Source organism: Nymphalis io, chromosome 1, assembly GCF_905147045.1.
Source record: "Nymphalis io chromosome 1, ilAglIoxx1.1, whole genome shotgun sequence".
Lineage (NCBI taxonomy): Eukaryota > Metazoa > Arthropoda > Insecta > Lepidoptera > Nymphalidae > Nymphalis > Nymphalis io.
The window spans coordinates 5,667,300-5,684,810 of NC_065888.1; the positions used below are offsets into that span (position 1 = coordinate 5,667,300).

The following is a 17,511-nucleotide window of genomic DNA, read 5'->3' on the forward strand; positions in this document are numbered from 1 at the left end:
AAAAAGAAAGACCGGGTACCCGAAGGACAACTTCCTTTAAGGGCAAAAATTATAAAAAATTGCGCTAATGCCACCGTACTGAATACCTCATGATTGCCTCAATCATCGAGAGAAAAACTTAGATTTTTGTCCAAGGAATCTTTTAGGATAACATCGATTTTAGTAACGACAGTTTATCTCTAGATTCGCCTCGGCGTCGAATTTTGGAACAAAAATACAGTGTTTCAAAAAAGTTTACGCTAGATGAGTATTTAAAGTGCCCAAACTGCTCAAATCTATTTCAATGTTAGAAGTACTTACTTAAATCTCACAGTATGAAGTAAGTGCTGTATTTGATTCCAAGATCCTTAAGGTGTTATTGTGTAATACCGTCTATCCTATGCCGCTAGCAGTGCTGTTTGAAAATGACGTGCTCATCATCATCAAAAATTTGATTGAAAATGGAAGCACACGAGCTAAATTTAGCAAAGGATTTGGTCGATGAATCCTGTAATTTACCGTTTAATGGTAAGAGCGCACCTAACGCTAGAGAAAATACTTTTTTTGTAATCAAAATTGATAGACCTTGAAAAATTATTGGAATTAAAATTAGGGTATTAATGTCCTCGCGGAATAGAGTTATAACTGTTTGCGTTAGCGGGAATAATTTTGGTAGTAAGCTGTTACAAGAAATCCAATGAATTTTTAAGTTTATTCGACATTTAAATATGTATACATTATGAAATTTTAAGAGGTCCGGTTGATATTTAATATGTAGGGTAATTAATATAATATATTGTTTATTGACAATAGAGTGCAATGATAAAAGTTAAAATAATAATTTAAAAAAACAATATTTTGACAATAATTATAAATGATTACTAGGAGGATAATATGTTTCAAAATATATAATGTAATTATAATAAATTAAAACAAACTAAAAATGCTATGTAAGCTCGATTGTGGCCTTATTGGATGTGATGTGGATTTATGTTTATTTTTTTCAATCATATTTAATTTAATTTGATAAAAGATTTGAACGCACGTAGCATGGCAACATTTTTAACATGGCCGCATGTTGAACAAAACGATTTTCTTTACTGTTTGCCAAATATAATAACATTTGCGTTTATTGTGACCGGATTTATGTCGATCGTAAAGCCGAAAAATTGAATAATTTGTAAAACAAATTTACGGTAAGGATCAAAATGTGTACCTGTAATTGAAGTATCAGTCCATCGGAAGTTTGTTTGACGGCAGTTTGTGAATATTTTGTTTGTGATGTAGGCTGCGATCGCGACGATGATGCATCACCCGAACATGCATCATCAGCCGATGTCAGGGCATCCGTCGCAGCACCTGCCTAGCCACCAGGGCATGCCTGCGCATCACCAGTTGCCGCCGCATCAGATGCACAGAGAGAACAGGCACGTAACACTTACTAGGTAACGTCCGGCTTTTCACCATTTATTTGCAATGCTATTAAAATGCTTACTGGTTTCACTTACGACTGTGCAATTCTTTGTTTTGTCAATTAGTTTAATCGCTATATTGTTCAGTTCTTACTGTTAGACATTTATTTTTTCAAAAGATTTACAATTAAATCACTTACTTTAAATGTAAATCTTTTATAAAATTAAATTACAAAACAATTATTAGTAAAATTAAATCGAATAGGCATACATATTTTTACGATTTATGTTACAATAACCTAATAATATCAGTATAGTACAAACAAGTATGGATATTTTGTGATTTAAAGTAGGGGTAGTCTAGTAAAAAAATAGTGACACATAAGGAGGTGACACATTAGATTTATCTCTCTTATAAGCAATTACATGATGAGCTTTCAGATATAACAATCTATACAAATGAACTATTATATATACATCTATCTTTAATCTATGCAAAGTTACAATTCATTTGTTTGCAATATCAACTTTTTATTGTATTTCAGTCCTTTCATGAAAGGACATTTACAAGGAATGTAAACGTAGTCAATATACAATCTTTTATTCAGGAAATGAGTTTTTAGAAGTTGTAAATAAAACAAGAACGTTCAACTTAAAAAGATTTTACAAATGCTTTTAATGTTTAAGAAAAATAAAAATTAATAGTAAAAGGCTATTATTACAATATTTTGTTAATAAAATGAAAAATACCATTCTCTGTTCCAATTTTTGGATTTCAGTTTCCTAATAATCATGAATGATTTAGATAAAACCTTTAAAATAAAAAAAGACGACAATATTACTACTATGAATGCTTATTATAATAGTCATTGAGATAGATGATAAATAAGGCAATAATATACTTAAAATAGGCACAAACTAAAAATACAATCAAATTGATTTACAATAAACCCAAATAAACAACTTATCATTGGTCGAGATCTTGAATAATCTTTGATGGATTGATGATTCACTATGGCGTTTCCGAAAATATGGTGTTTTCAATGTCCGTGAAGCTGTGATCGGAACTTCTAAAGTTAAATTAATGTGGTTATAACTAGGTTAGTGGAGTAGTGTTGTATTATAAATAAAGGTAAATTAATCAAGAATTGTTTATAGTATGTAATACAGCAGAACAATTAGAAAATCGCATGCATTTTGTACATCTTATCTATCTTAATCTAATCTTATTTACCTTTATTCCTACTCTGATTGACAATATATATAGAAAAATTGAGAATATATATATATATCCAAAATATATTATATATAATAATATAATATATTATAAATATATATATATATATATATATATATATATATATATATATATATATATATATATTTATATATATTTATAAGTTTTTCTTTTATAATCATAAACAAACTTTCTATATAATTAATATTAATTTAATTCGGTTGGTTTACCTATAAAACCCATACATACTTACTTTTTTCAATTATAAAGAAATATTTCAAATTTCAAAATCAGTAAGTATTTCATCAAAAAGAATTTATGTTATATATCAATAATAGTAGCAACATAAATTAAAAAATGAGTTTTGTTCTACCGCCAAATAAATAGTACATTGTTTTTCGTTTTTTTTTTGTGGGCACTGATACATTAGATGTCATATCATATTCATTTTTTAATAGAACAACATTTTTCACAGCTACATGTTTGTCTTTACTTTAATTTATTCATTCTGTGGCACAGGTTCTAAGAGTGTACAGCAAGAATACCTCTCACATATTGTCATGCTTGAATCGGTTATTAATTTCTTTTATATTATCTTGTTAAACTATGATCTAAAAATATAAATATCAGAATGTTTCCATATTTTAAAATAAGTAAATTGTTAAAAAATTTTATTATATTGGTCTCCAGATTTAAACCAAAATAAAATTTTTTATCAATAGAATGTTGGAAATGTCATTAAATTTATGTGTTAATTATTGTGAGTAATAAATATTTTTTAGTAAATTTATTACTTATGTATACAATACATATTTCAAATTACATATATCTAGTTACCAAATCTTATGCAACATATATTGTTCATTGTATCAGCAAAGATTTTCCTGTAATGTTTCATTCTGATGTTTATAACTAATTGTATAAAATTTTGCGTTCACAATTTTCTCTCCAATTTTAATAACATAATTTATTAAGCAATGTTGATGGGAGAAACAAAATCTAAATGAAAAAATCAAAACAAAAAATAGAATAAAAACAGAAAATAAAAATATTTAAATAAAGAACAAAAGCAAAAACAGAAACAAGATATGAACAAAGTTCAACAGCAGGACAGTTGAACTTTAACTTTAACAGTGTTGTTCAACAGTCTCATTTTCAATGCTTACATACAATAGTGTTACATTATCTGTTGCTGGATTAGAATAACGTATAATTAGCCTGAAGGTTGTTTCGTCATTGCTATATTTGTAAGTTATATTTTGGATGGGACAGTCCTCCTTTCAAGCTGTGTACAGTCTACAGAAAATTAAAAATGATTATAATGTGTGTCAACATTGTCACTATCATAAATGATTACAGAGTCATATAAAAATAAATTAATTGTTTCGCATATTTTAATGGATCTAATTTACAAAATTTCCAATTTTCTCTGTATTTAAATTAAATAGACATTTAATAAATATAATGTATGTCCTCAATGAATTATGCATACACTTGTAGAAACATGCACCAAGTTTGAAACTCTCATTTGTAAAATTATGGTTTCATTTTAAAGCCTAGAAAATGACATGATAAAATCTACAATGCAACTGTTATTGAAATGGTGTGCTCAGTGGTATAAAGCTTTTATTTAGTCCTTATAATAATGATGCTTTAATTTGTAAAGATGCAAATTATTAAGATTGTTTTATCCCTATTTGCATTCGATAAACATCGTAATGCACTATCATAATACAAACGAATATCTACGAAACTGACAGCAAATAATAAAAGTGTCTGAACACTAAAAGTTAGATAAAGCTATGAATATCGTTTCCTATTAACTCTTATCTTGCAAATGTGCCCTACGTCAAGTCTATGCAGTTTGCGCAAGAATAATACCAGTCTACCAGCTGATTATCACTCAAACATTGACACTATTTAAGAAAAGTCTGTGTTTTACTCGTTTTTCTATAAAGCGACGACCTGTATTCATATGCAAATGTTGTGTAATTTGTTGATATGTAGAGGGTCCTTTGCGGCTCCCTTTGTTATTTAAACTGGTCGTGAATGGAACATATGACGGCACTTTTGATCCGAGCTGATCTTGTAGTGAATATAAAAAAATTCTTAACATGGACCCGATATACCATACGCTTTGAACAGTTGGCCAGTTGAAATAACAGTATCACAGCAGCACGGTCACTAAGCGACCCCTAGAAAGTCTTTCGAATTTCTCACGTGGCCTTGCAAAACGTGTAGTGCATTTTTGTGTGAGTTGCTATCATAAGTTCGCAATCGACTAAATATCAGTTATTTTGATTACTGTGTGCAGTGTATGTAACTTTATATGATCAGATAAATTATAATTACTTTGCATCTAAAATTAATGTAGGCGGTACAACATTTTAACTTTTAAGTGTGCGGCAAAATACAATAAATGAAACATGCACAATATGCATAATTCCATTATAATATCAATTTGAGAATGTAAAAAACATGGACCATATCATATTATAATCACATCATCCAAAAATAAAGTATATCACGTATCACATAAAAGCAGTGCATAATATTTGCAGAGTTCCGTTGGGCCCATCGCAACCCGGCGGTGGCATGGGCGGGCACGGACAGATGGGCACGATGGGCGGGATGCCCGTCCCGCCGCACCATGCACCTTCGCAGCGACCTCCCCACACAATGAGAGCCATGCACCACCCGCCAACGCAACACCACAACGTACCACCAGTTAGTTTGGAAAAACTTAATTGGGGGGGTTAAAAAGTGACGAAGCGATTTAGAACTTCACTTTCATCAAGATTATTTAGTTCTACACACAATGAATCACGTTATAAATAAAATACATAAGTCATTTCCTTACATTTTGGCCGTTTTACTAGTGAAATCTACAATTGCTATGTGACTTTGTCTAGAACCGCACATAATTTCTTCAATGGTTAATATAAATAATAATATTAGTATTTTATTTATGATCACCAGCAACAGACTCGTCTCCGTCGCCCCTACACCGTGGGTGGAGGATACGGCCCCGGCGGAGGACCCGGCGTCATGCCGCCGCCATATGCGCAGGCACCACCTCTACCACCTCCCACTACACAGCAGAGTCATAATGGTAACATACATTAAACTAAAATACAAAGATTTCAATAATATTGTGATGCATAAGTATAACGTAAATAAACATTTATTAATTTACTATTATACATTACCATAGTAACCTTAAAAATTGTAATTCATTGATATTCAATACACAAAGCAAATGTAATAAAATATTTTACCTTTCACCATTAGGTCTGTGCAAGCCAAAATCGCCGATATTGTCTACAAAAACAAAACTAGCTTCTGACTTTGGTCAGTAGAGACACTGTTTATTTAAATACAATTTGTTTTTATTAAAATTTTTAGAAAGAATAGATATATTTGTTATTTCGTTTAGTTTATAAGAAAATCTAACTTAATATAAATATAACTTAATTTAAAAACTGATCACAACATTACTATGTATAATTAAGTGAAATTGTTTTGTGATTATAATTAATTAGCAACTCCGGCTACTCCGAGTTCAAACGCGGGGCCCAACAGCACGAGCGACACGAAGGAGGACAACAGTACAGCCAACACGGTCGGCGCGGGTACCGTGACGACCGTGGGTGGCGTCATCAGCACAGGTGGCGTGGAAGCGGAGAGTCCAGACGCACAAGCGGCAGAGGGCGAGGGCGAGGCGGCCCGCACGTCTGCCGCGCCGGCCAACAGTAAAGAGAAGACACCCATGTGCCTGGTCAACGAACTGGCCAGGTACAATAAGGTAAGATGCCACCACACATACACACTGCCATGATATAATTCATCATCTTGTACAAGACTGAGTAAAATTCATTGTATGGAATTAATGATGTAAAATATTTATTGGATTGGTTAAATAAAGAGCAAGTGAAAGTTTTAAGTTTTATTTTCTATTTGTTACAAAATAGTTTTAATGTTTTATAGATTAAGCATCAATATCGCCTCACATCAGAAACTGGACCCGCTCACAAAAAAGTATTCACAGTAACACTCCGACTGGGTGATACTGAAGAATATACAGCTGAGGTATAATCTACTATTATTACTCTATATTCTAGTCTACAAAGTTGTTCTGTATTGTATTGTATTGTTCTGGTATTGAAATCAACTTCTTAATTATTTGAGAATAAGAAGTAATCAATGACGGTTCACAGGGGTCGTCTATCAAACGCGCACAGCACGCGGCAGCACGAGCAGCGCTGAGTGGTACGCGCTTCCCGCCGCCGCCGCCGCGCGCGCCGCCCGTCGCGCACCACGCACACCAGGCGCACCACCACCGACACGCGGGTACCGACACACTTCTTTAATCGATCACAGTGTGTTTTCATTTTTACTATACATTAAATCCTAGGATAGTTCAATTATATTAGTAAAAATATTCAGAAATTTATGATAAGATTCGTTTAGTTTTGATCTATGCGGATGTTTTGTTTACTAGGTGCGGTAATGCCGACTGTAGAGTTGAACGCGCTAGCTATGAAGTTGTGCCAACCCGCGGTGTACACCTCGGTGCCGGCTGTACCCCGGCCGCGACCGCGCCTTCCATATCGTCTTCCGGCACCCTTCGTGCCACCCTACCATCCGCACGCAACACATGTGCCGCGCCTCATGGAACCGACTTCGCTTCTCTACAGGTGACTGTAACTAGTAAAAGGCACGCGTCCGAGCCTTTATAATTCTGCTTACCAGCTTGTCATTGCAAAAACAAAAATGCTTGCGTCACAGGGTTCGAGTGTGCGTGGGCGGACGGTCGTGGGTGGGCGAGGGCGCTACGCCGCAAAGCGCGCGCCACGATGCGGCGGCGCGCGCGCTTCACGAGCTGCGTCCGCTCTCGCATTCAGATGATAACGGTACACCCACGTCAATAAATAACTATACAATAAATTGACTAGCAGATTTATATTTCACAATCTTACAATGAGACGACATATTAATGTTTACAGGTGATGCCGGTTCGGACTTAATTAATTCAGAAGTGAAGTCTCCAGTATCTTTGGTACATGAGTTAGCGTTAAAGAGGAATCTCTCAGTTCAGTTTACCGTTAAATCTGAACGTGGACCTCCACATATGAGGGTAAGTTCAATTTCAGCCATTATTAAAATGGAATCGATTAATTGTTTTTTTATGTCATGCATAGATCATAGATCAATTCAGACTTCCTCATTCCACCTGATGTTACAATAATAATTTAGTTGAATCAAAAATATGCGAACTTTGATGCATATAATTTCGCCGTTCAAGGAATTACTAATATTCTTGTTTTCTTCTCCAGTTAAGTGTACATTGTTTAAAAAGATACTTGACTTCACTTGTTAGTATATATGTATGTATATTGTTTATTTATAGGTATTTGTTACGGCGTGCACGGTGGGTGAGATGGAGACGGAGGGCGAGGGCAACGGCAAGAAGGTGTCCAAGCGACGTGCGGCCGAACGCATGCTGGAGGAGATGCGTCGGCGCTGGCCGCCCGCGCTGCTGCGAGCGCGTCCGCCCGCCGACCGCCGCAGGCATGCGCCTACTAAGAAGAAGCCCAGAAACCTCATCAAGGTATTGCTGGCCTTCACTGTAGACTCGCAACGGAACATATATTTCGGTATAGTTAAAGACTGTTATTGAAAGTCTGGGTTCTGTTTTTTTTATCATCATTTAACGTTTCACTATCTTTTATCATCAATATTTAAATTATACCTGGTTGATTAAGCTTCGCTCGTATCTTATTATATATATAAAAAAAATATTTTTTCAGGAAAGTTACTTTCAAAGATAAACTTACAAAGCAAAACCTTATCTGAATACAAAGTTTGAGCCAAATGTACATAGAAGAATTGCTCATTTGATGTAAGATACCGTGTGCTAATAATAAAAAGAAGGAGATGAACAAATAGGATGGATAATGTTTGTGAAATAACAATAATGCCCTCCAGATCGATTTCGGCCACGGCGGCCAATCTCAAGAGAGATTAGCTAACTGCGCAGGAGATATTATAGTGCACTAGTGTGTGCGCAAACACAGGTGCACTCTCTATTCTCAAACTCTTATAATCCGATGGGACGGCAATTCGACACACCGTAAAGAGTTCAGGCGCAGGACCAACGGCTTTACGTGCTTTCCGAGGCACGGGAGTGTATACACTTCCAACTCCCAAACTCCGGGCTGCTACTGAGAATTTCCTGACCAAAAAACCCAATAACTATATTTGCCCGACCTGGGAATTGAACCCAGGACCTCCGGGTCTGCAGCCTTACATCGAGCCACTAGACCAACGAGGCAGTCAGAATGTGCATTCTCCATGTAACCAGAGTTGTATCGTACAGGAGGGAGGATCGAGCACGGTGTCGGCCGCGGGGCCGGACGGCGGGGGCGGCGCGTGCGCGGCGACGGCGGCGGCGAGCGCGGGCAGCACGACGCCCGGCGCGGGCGGCGGCGCGGGCGGCGGCGCGGGCGGCGGCGCGGACAACCCCATCTCCCGCCTGGCGGTGGTGCGCCACGCGGCGCGCGCTCGCTCGCCGCAGTACCGCGTGCTCGAGGAGCGCGGCGCGGCGCGGCGCCGGGAGTTCCTCGTGCAGTGCGACGCGCCGCCGCACTGCGCCACGGGCCTCGGGCCCAACAAGAAGACCGCCAAGCGCCGCGCCGCGCATAGTCTGTATCGCCAATGGAACTTCCTTGATTCTTTTCCTTCCTATTCTTAATATATCTAACTGTATCTTGCTAGCTTGTTTAAAGATGATTTGAATATTATATTATGAATTTTATAAATGATACATAAAAACAAAATAGGCGCCTATGGACAAAGTAAGAATTATTAAAAATAGAAAATTAATTTTTTTTAATAATTTTATAATACGTTTAAATCGATTTTTTTTTTTGTAAATTGATCTTACAATTGAATCTTAATAAAATTTCAGATGTGCTTCTAGCGATGGAGTTGAGTGCCAGCACGGGTGAACCGACAGCAGCAAACACAAGCGCAACAGAATCGAGTACCAACGGCTCCGGAGAGACAAATAAATCAAATAACGCCGATGTAAAACGAAAGGTACAATTTCATTGGGATTTAATTAAATTGTAGAATACAATTTTAAGACCTCCAAAGATTTAATTTAAGGTGACCGTGGCACCAGAAATAATTGTAATATTTTTTTATTGTTTGCTAAGTTTGTCTTCGTACTGGCACTTAAGTTTAAGTAATAGTTTATATGTGATAACTAAAAAAAAGTAATGACGTTAAGAAAATATTTGATGTTTTTAAAAAATTATTATTTTAGTAAAAAAGTAATAAGGAATTGTAAAGGAAATGTGGAATAATAAATTTTAAATATGTATTTAATCTTTAGTAAATCGTTGTTCTAGTACAATGCATTATATTCATGGAATAATTACTAAAATTTATATACATAACTGGAGTTAATTTGAAGACTCGTTATTGGTCGGCCAAGGTGAAGATACAAAATAACACTCTTGGCACTTGATATAATAGTCCGTTTAATCAACAACGTAACCAGATTGCAAATTAACTTTACGGAATTAATCGGATCGGAAACGCGGCGAGTTCGATGCCACGCGGTGTTACTCTACAAGACCGCTCGCTCCGCCTTCACTATCCCTACCCACGTTGATCCTTCAATTCCACTTTTCCAAACTTCTCGTTTCTGTTTTATTTTAACTGTCACTCAAACTATCTAACATCACCATGACAACGACCACATCCAAGCAGCTATGAACTGCTTGACGTTTCCGATAGACGCCGCCATAGTACTGAAGCCGCGATATACATATAGTATTTTTTAAAATGAATTAATGACCTCATTTGTTTGGGGTCGGCGAAGTTTTATAACACTGCGACTGTAAAAATTGTGTACGAGCACACACTTGTATATCCCTTGCATAGATAGCTAGTCTATGAAATGCCGAAAATGTATGTGGCCGAATTTTGGTTATTTAAAAAAAAGGAATTATTTCATTTCTAGGACAGCGAGACTAATGCAGCCAGTGCAAACAGCGATGTACGTCAACCAGTTCCCGGAGTTCTAATGATGGATTATCACCAACGATCTGGTCAACCCTCACAGCCAAATGGTAAGTTTTGCTTTATTTAGTATTGATTTTTGCTTGTCATTTATGAATTAACAGCAAATATCAGTTGCATATAAATTAACGTGCAGTCGAGGGGCTTTAGATATCAAATATTTGATATTTGACTGCCTCATTGGTCTAGTGGCTTGATATAAGGCCGCAGACCCGGAGGTCCTGGGTTCAATTCCCAAGTCGGGGCAATAAAAAGTTATTGAGTTTTTCTGTCAGAAAATTCTCAGTAGCACCCCGGAGTGTGGAAGTTGGAAGTGTGTACACTCCCGTGCCTCGGAAAGCACGTAAAGCCGTTGGTCCTGCGCCTGAACTCTTTCCGGTCGTGTCGGATTGCCGTCCCATCGGATTATGAGAGTTAGGGAATAGTGCACCTGTGTTTGCACACACACTTGTGCACTATAATATCTCCTGCGTAGTTGGCTAATCTCTCTTGAGATTGGTCGCCGTGGCCGAAATCGGTCTGGAGGACATTATTATTATCTAATATTTGAATAAATTGATTTTTCATTGTAAATAAGCGTTTTAAAAATTACCAATAAGCGTTAATATTATATTTACAAGTCATTCAAATTCTGTGGTTTCAAATTTATTGTTAATATGTTCATTACGTATAAAAATAGTAAGCCATGTTTGAAAATTCTAATTTTGGTATAATTTATTAAAGTGACAGTAGTCTAAACAGATATTCTTGTTAATAAAATAAAATTTAAACCAGTACATTAATATTTGATTTGATGCATTTGTTGATAAGTTAGGTAATTTGTTTAATAATTTAATTGGTCGTTATTCTTATATAATATAAATACTATTACTGAGATTACCCCAAAATCACATACTTAGTTTGTAAACCATCAGGTGTGAGCGAGACGAGCACAACGGGCGGTTCGAGTGCGACGGCAAGCACGCCGGGAGCGAAGGACCAACTTATGTATCTGTCACAACTCCTCGGATTTACCGTGCAGTTCTCTGACTTCCCCAAGGTGCCATATTACACTTCATTATCAAACTATATTGATTCTATTAGTTTTTATGCTTTATCGAGGATAGCTAGCGTGAAATAAAACCTTTTGCTAAAATGCCTCTGTGTTATAAATGCCGTAATGCCATTAATTAGAATATATCATTTTCATAATGTAAATGGTTTTTGACAGCGTAATCACGGCGAATACCTGTCTCTGGTGTCGCTGTCGACGGAGCCGCCCGTCATGTGCCACGGCGGCGGCGCGTCCACCGCGCACTCGCACGAACAGTGCGCACGCGCCGCACTGCGGGCGCTCGCGCACATGGGCCTCGACGCCCCCACCACCGGGTAACGGTCCACGACGACCACGTGACCGCGCCGGCTGCCACTAGTCGACTAATGTCGAATCTTTGTTCGCAGCATGCAGAGCCTCCCGCCCGCCGGCGCCGCTAAACCGAGCGTCATCAGTAATGGCATCGAGTAAATCGATGCTCGTCTCGTGTTTTCTTTAGACTAATTGGATTTCTATTTTTCATGCAATATATAGAAACGTGTGAATATTTCACGGCGCGAAATAAACAGTTCGGGACGTCTTCTTTTCTGACAACATACTTTATTTCATCAGCTATGACATATTCACGACGACGTTCCTTTGATCTCGGGTCTTGCAAGAATTCTTAGTTTCTTTATTATTCTGAAAAGTTTTCCTATTATTTTAGAAATACAAATGTTTATATTTTTGTTATACTTGCAAATTGCTTTGTATTTTTAGTTAAAACTCAAACTGTCCTTATTAGAAAAAACTACTTGTGAACTTTATTGTATAGCTGTATGTATTTATATGAAGTTAATATTTGAAACGATCACTGCAAAGTTCTTATTATCGCAGTTGATAAATAAGTCGATGTAGATTTAATTAAGATATTTATAACTTTTGAATGTAGTTAAAACGTTTAATATATAGCATTCGAGACGGAAGTATCAAATAGTAACGAATATTAAGCGAAACTGAGGCTGTGAAGCCAAACCAAAACGGTTTCTTTGGGATTCGGCAGAATTAAATTGCGACTACCGGCGCCGTAAAATATGTCAAAGATTGACCACTCCTTAATAAAAACAAATATTAATTACAAACGCTGGACTCGGCGAGTCTGTGCGCCGGTGGTCGCCTGCAGTCCCGACGAAGTAAAGTTGCATCATGCGGCCATGGTGACACTTAGGATTAGGTTACCGTTAGTAATCGCCGCAACCCTCGCGAGCCGCTCGTCTCGTTTCGCTATAGTCTTGTTGTCGGGGGCTGCGGTGATTGACACAACGTATGGCCTCGATTTTTAACTATACTAAGTGTAGATTTATTCATTTCCCGACCCGAAGCTTTGAAATGTGTAATTTTAGATGTAAGATAAGCCGCGACTCGAAAATATACGGAAGTAGAAGTAGAACTCCTAATCGACTAAGGGTAAGGTTGCTTGTAATCTTTAGTGACTTTTTACTTCGTGTAACCTTAACTAACTAGGACTAATGTTATGACTAAGATTGTAAATGATCATGAACGAAAATACAATTGTTCGGAGGCTGATATTGGTTTATTTGTTTTATTAATTGTGCTGCACGACGCCCGCCGATCAATTGTATAAATGTATACAAATTATTGTACATTTCATTGTAATGGGTCTAAAGTATAAATTTTATTATTAATTACATAATTATAATTGTGTCGTTAATTTTTGAACTTTTAAAGTCGGTGCGTTTGCCCTAACTCTTAAGTAATTTTTTTATTGCATCTGATCCATTGAATCTAAACGTAGGCAATACACACGTATATATATTTAGTTATCGTTAAAACGATTTTAAATCGAGGCCAATGGTAGAATTTCTTCATGTTAAAGTTGCACAAGTAACAATGCATAAAGAAATTAATAATATTATCGGATAGATACGCTAAAATGGCATTAAGAAGTGTTTTATTTATTTTGTTCTTAGTGACTAATATTTTATATTATTATATGGGTTGAGCAAGCCTCAAGTGAACTTCGTGCTGTTAGCATTGTGTAAGAATAAAAAAGCGAAAATAACAAATTTCTGTTTTTATTTATCTACCTTTCCCATTTGTATGTTTTTATTTTTATGAAGTTACAATGATTATTATTAATTAATTATACTGGATGTAACTTCAGCCATTATTCGTAAGTACATTCATTCTTTTCATTATCTTAAAAGTACTTTATTATGTTAACAAGAGATTGATCTATTATAGTTAAGAATAGTGAAAGTGAAGTTGAAAATGTGTACTTGGACCATATTGGTAGTGGCGCCGGTTGTAGCCAATTAATCAATCAACCTTGGGAGAGGCCTATGTTCAGCACTGCTGAATTCTCCCAAGGTGCGCCAAAGCTTCTGGTCCTCCACCTTCCGCATCCAATCGGTACCCGTCACCTTCTTAGGGTCCGTTCACACAGACCGGCTCGGAGAGGAGAGCAGATTTTTATCACGTTGGAAACAGTGTTTTGAGTGATTGTAGTAAAGTTTATTTTTGCATTTGCACCTTTTTTGTCATTAAAAATGCCTGAACGCGCTTCGTGTGAAGTAATAAAAGGAGCCGACCGGCTCCGCTTGCGTGCTCTTTCTCGCTCGCACCCGCTTTCAGATCTCTTCCAGCCGGTCGATGTGAAATAGTTGGCGGCTCCGCTCCGGCCAATTCCAAGCGTATACGACCCGGTCTGTGTGAAAAGAAAAAAGCAGGCCGATGCTCTCCGAGCCGGTCTGTGTGAACGGACCCTTAAGGTCATCGGTCCACCTGGCTGGAGGGCGCCCTACGCTGCGTTTGCCGATCCGCAGTCTCCACTCTAGGTCTGCTCTAACAGCCATCGGTCCTACGACATACGTGACCAGCCCACTAATTTTGATTAATTAATTTTGCAAGCTTTGTCGGTGACTCCGGTTCTTTACCGGATAATCTCATTTCTGATCTTATCCTTCGATACTCCGAGTATAGCTCGCTCCATGGCACGCTGAGCGACTTTGAATTTGTGGACTAGTCCCGCAGGTAGTGTCCACGTTTCGGCACCGTATGTCATGGCACGTAAGACGCATCGGTAGACTTTCGTAAATATTGCGGTATAGACGACGTGAGGACTTGACGAAGGTTGCCAAATGCTGCCCATCCCAAGCGAATTCTTCGATCGGCTTCCTCCTCGAAGTTGTTCCTACCGACTTGTATGGCCCGTCCTAGGTTGTAGGAATCGGTCTATATTATATCCGCCGGTGTTAAACCCGGCGGCTAAAAAAAAGGAAAACCACGAAGTGATTTAAATTCCTCTGGTAGCGAGTCCAGACAGTAGATGAAAGAAACAGAAAAAGCCTTCAAATCAATTCGAGGTTTTGACAGACAAGATCGGTAAGTTAACCAATATTTTATTGAAAAATATTTATCAACCCTTTTTTTACGATGGAAATACGCATTACGCGTTTCCCCCACGGGAACGGTGTGGGGTATGTGGGGCTCGCCGTTGTCCAAGGCGCCGAGTGCGCCAAGAACATCGGAATACCCACTAAAAAACCACCGGTACCCTTTCCGTCTTAACGAGGACCGCCACGGGATACCTTGTGCATGCTACAGTGATATTTATTAACCCTCGTCTAACACACAGAATAATTATAGTTGTTTTATTATAATTCGCTTCCTCCGGATAATAATCCGCAGCAGATCTAGGTTCTTTAACGACATCTTTTTAATTGAAACGGTCTACAAGTGGCACATATAATACTTCTTATCTTTTGAATTTAGGGTTGATTAATACATCAATTAAAAAGCCAAAGGTGCCTCGCCCCATCCCGGACATCTAAGAATTCTCCAAAATTTACACAGATTCGAAGATATTTTATAGAAAGATGTACTTTATGCTGACCTTTTAAAAACTCACATTATATCCTCAGGGTTTATGGATCTAGAGGCGAATGATCAACGATTTTTTTGAAAGCAACGATTATTTAGCTCTATAGCTCTGGCGTCTATGTTAACGCGTTAATTACACATCGTGAGATGCTATGAAAATAGTGTGGTTAACGGACCGAATATATTAGTGTTTATTTTTAGTGTTTAATTACTTTTCTTTTCAATAGTCCTGCATATCTAAAAAACTACATAAACCTAAAACATACTACAGCGGCCGCGAGTTCAAAGTACTATAGTCTTGAATGAAATTTTTAGTATTTACAATTATTGTTTGAAAATTCTGATTTTTTCTTCCTACTTATACAGGCTTAGGACCGTCTAGTATGCTGTTGAGAAATTCATAAGTCGTATATTATAATTATTCGTTAAAAGAAAAATTTAGGAAGACACGTTTTCGATGGCAACCGCATACTACAATATATTTAAAATCGAAATAATCTATTTACAGAAAAAAAAATATCGATTACCCAACAATTGTTTAAAATATTGCAGCTTTGACATGGATAGACAAAGGGATACTGCCTCCGCCTGGTCCTGTGTCTGGGAAGACGAAACTGTCAATGGTCTAGCAACCTTTGGTGTATTTTCAAAATTAAAGTCGTACTGCGAACCCGAGGGTCTGGGATACCATTTCTGCGTGATGATTGCAGGTAGCTTGACCAGATATGGTAAAAAACCGCACTATTGGTAAGTACTCCAATTTACAATATTCGTAATGCTTACGAATTCACGTAAAAATGAAAACAATGCGATGTCAAATCATCGTAATTAATCACAAGGAACTTTTAACTAGTGTTTACTGTCGCAAGTTTTAACGCATTGTGCAGAGGCTGAGGTAACCTTGCGGGAGCGCACGAAATCAAAATAGATTCTTTCAAAAAAAAAAAACCGACAGAGGCTACCACCGCGCGGTGCGCCTTAAAGCAATATGTATTGTTTTTGAATTAGAGTTATGCATTTGAATTTTAATATTTCTACTTTTTAAATATATTTTTTTTATCTTTTAATAATAAAAAATAATATATTATAAAATCAAAACATACCATATAAACATTTATTTTATTAAAAAAATATAAGTTATAATGTAACGATGCTAAGGGCTTCTATTCCATAAATGGGAAAGTAGTAAACTATATCACATCATACACTATTTTTTTCCAGATGCTAAAAAAACTGCACCCAGTATATTTCTCGTCCATCAGTTAAAATGATGGGTGGGAATTTAGGATTTCCAATTATTTTTCCTTTGCTTTAAATGACTTGAGATTGGTATGAAAGTTGTTGGGTATATATTTACCAAATATTTGATAAGTAATATTTCATATAATCGACCGTTTTTGAAATACAGCGCAGATTGGGGATGGCCGAACGGGAAATGCAGCCTGATGTGAGTTAAGGAAAGATCAACGGTCTGAATCTAGTTCTACATGCGGTTCGTATAAATTCACTGTTATAATTATTAACAATATTAAATTCTTTGGTCTAGGTAGCCAATCTTATAAGCCTCAGATCCAGAGTCCTGGGTTCAATACGGAGTCGAACTATGGAGTTAGGTAGTCAGTGATAAAACTTCCATGTTAACTAGGATAATTTTTTTAAATGGTATTCATTAAAATAAATTGACGACGAAAGAAGCGACGGGCCGGTTGGCGTGGTTGGTAGATGTCTGTTTGTCCTGAGTCTGGGTATAAATATCTATATAAGTCTGTATTTATAGAAGAAAAGTAGTATATGTAGTATATCAGTTGTCTGGTTTCCATAGTACAAGCTCTACAAATGTATTGAGAATTTGATGTAGCTTAAATATTAAATTAAAA

The 17,511-nt window shown here is 36.8% G+C and overlaps 1 protein-coding gene across 4 annotated transcripts; it reads left to right on the forward strand.

Annotated features, from left to right (window-relative positions):
• The first annotated feature begins 1,038 nt into the window (after window positions 1–1,038).
• On the forward strand, window positions 1,039–13,818 carry LOC126768765 (maternal effect protein staufen). 4 transcript variants are annotated; one of them, XM_050487062.1, is made up of 18 exons: window positions 1,039–1,175; window positions 1,267–1,424; window positions 5,190–5,355; window positions 5,608–5,740; window positions 5,920–5,979; window positions 6,171–6,433; window positions 6,616–6,717; window positions 6,846–6,978; window positions 7,130–7,325; window positions 7,417–7,541; window positions 7,635–7,765; window positions 8,039–8,239; window positions 9,008–9,332; window positions 9,599–9,729; window positions 10,661–10,769; window positions 11,634–11,758; window positions 11,930–12,087; window positions 12,160–13,818. In XM_050487062.1, the coding sequence occupies exons 2-18, from the start codon at window positions 1,282–1,284 to the stop codon at window positions 12,221–12,223; spliced, it is 2,565 nt and encodes an 854-aa protein (XP_050343019.1). In that variant the 5' UTR covers window positions 1,039–1,175; window positions 1,267–1,281; the 3' UTR covers window positions 12,224–13,818. The 4 variants fall into 4 exon arrangements, with proteins under 4 accessions (XP_050343019.1, XP_050343027.1, XP_050343036.1 ...); XM_050487070.1 differs by having other exon boundaries at window positions 9,611–9,729; XM_050487079.1 differs by having other exon boundaries at window positions 1,267–1,406.
• Window positions 13,819–17,511: the final 3,693 nt, after the last annotated feature.

Bases quoted from the DNA above. Each gene is read 5' to 3' on its own strand.
- LOC126768765 (XM_050487062.1), top strand. From the start codon at position 1,282: ATGATGCATCACCCGAACATGCATCATCAGCCGATGTCAGGGCATCCG. The intron at 6,434-6,615 runs GTAAGATGCCAC...AATGTTTTATAG, and splicing joins AACTGGCCAGGTACAATAAG to ATTAAGCATCAATATCGCCT. The intron at 6,979-7,129 runs GTACCGACACAC...TTTGTTTACTAG, and splicing joins GCACCACCACCGACACGCGG to GTGCGGTAATGCCGACTGTA.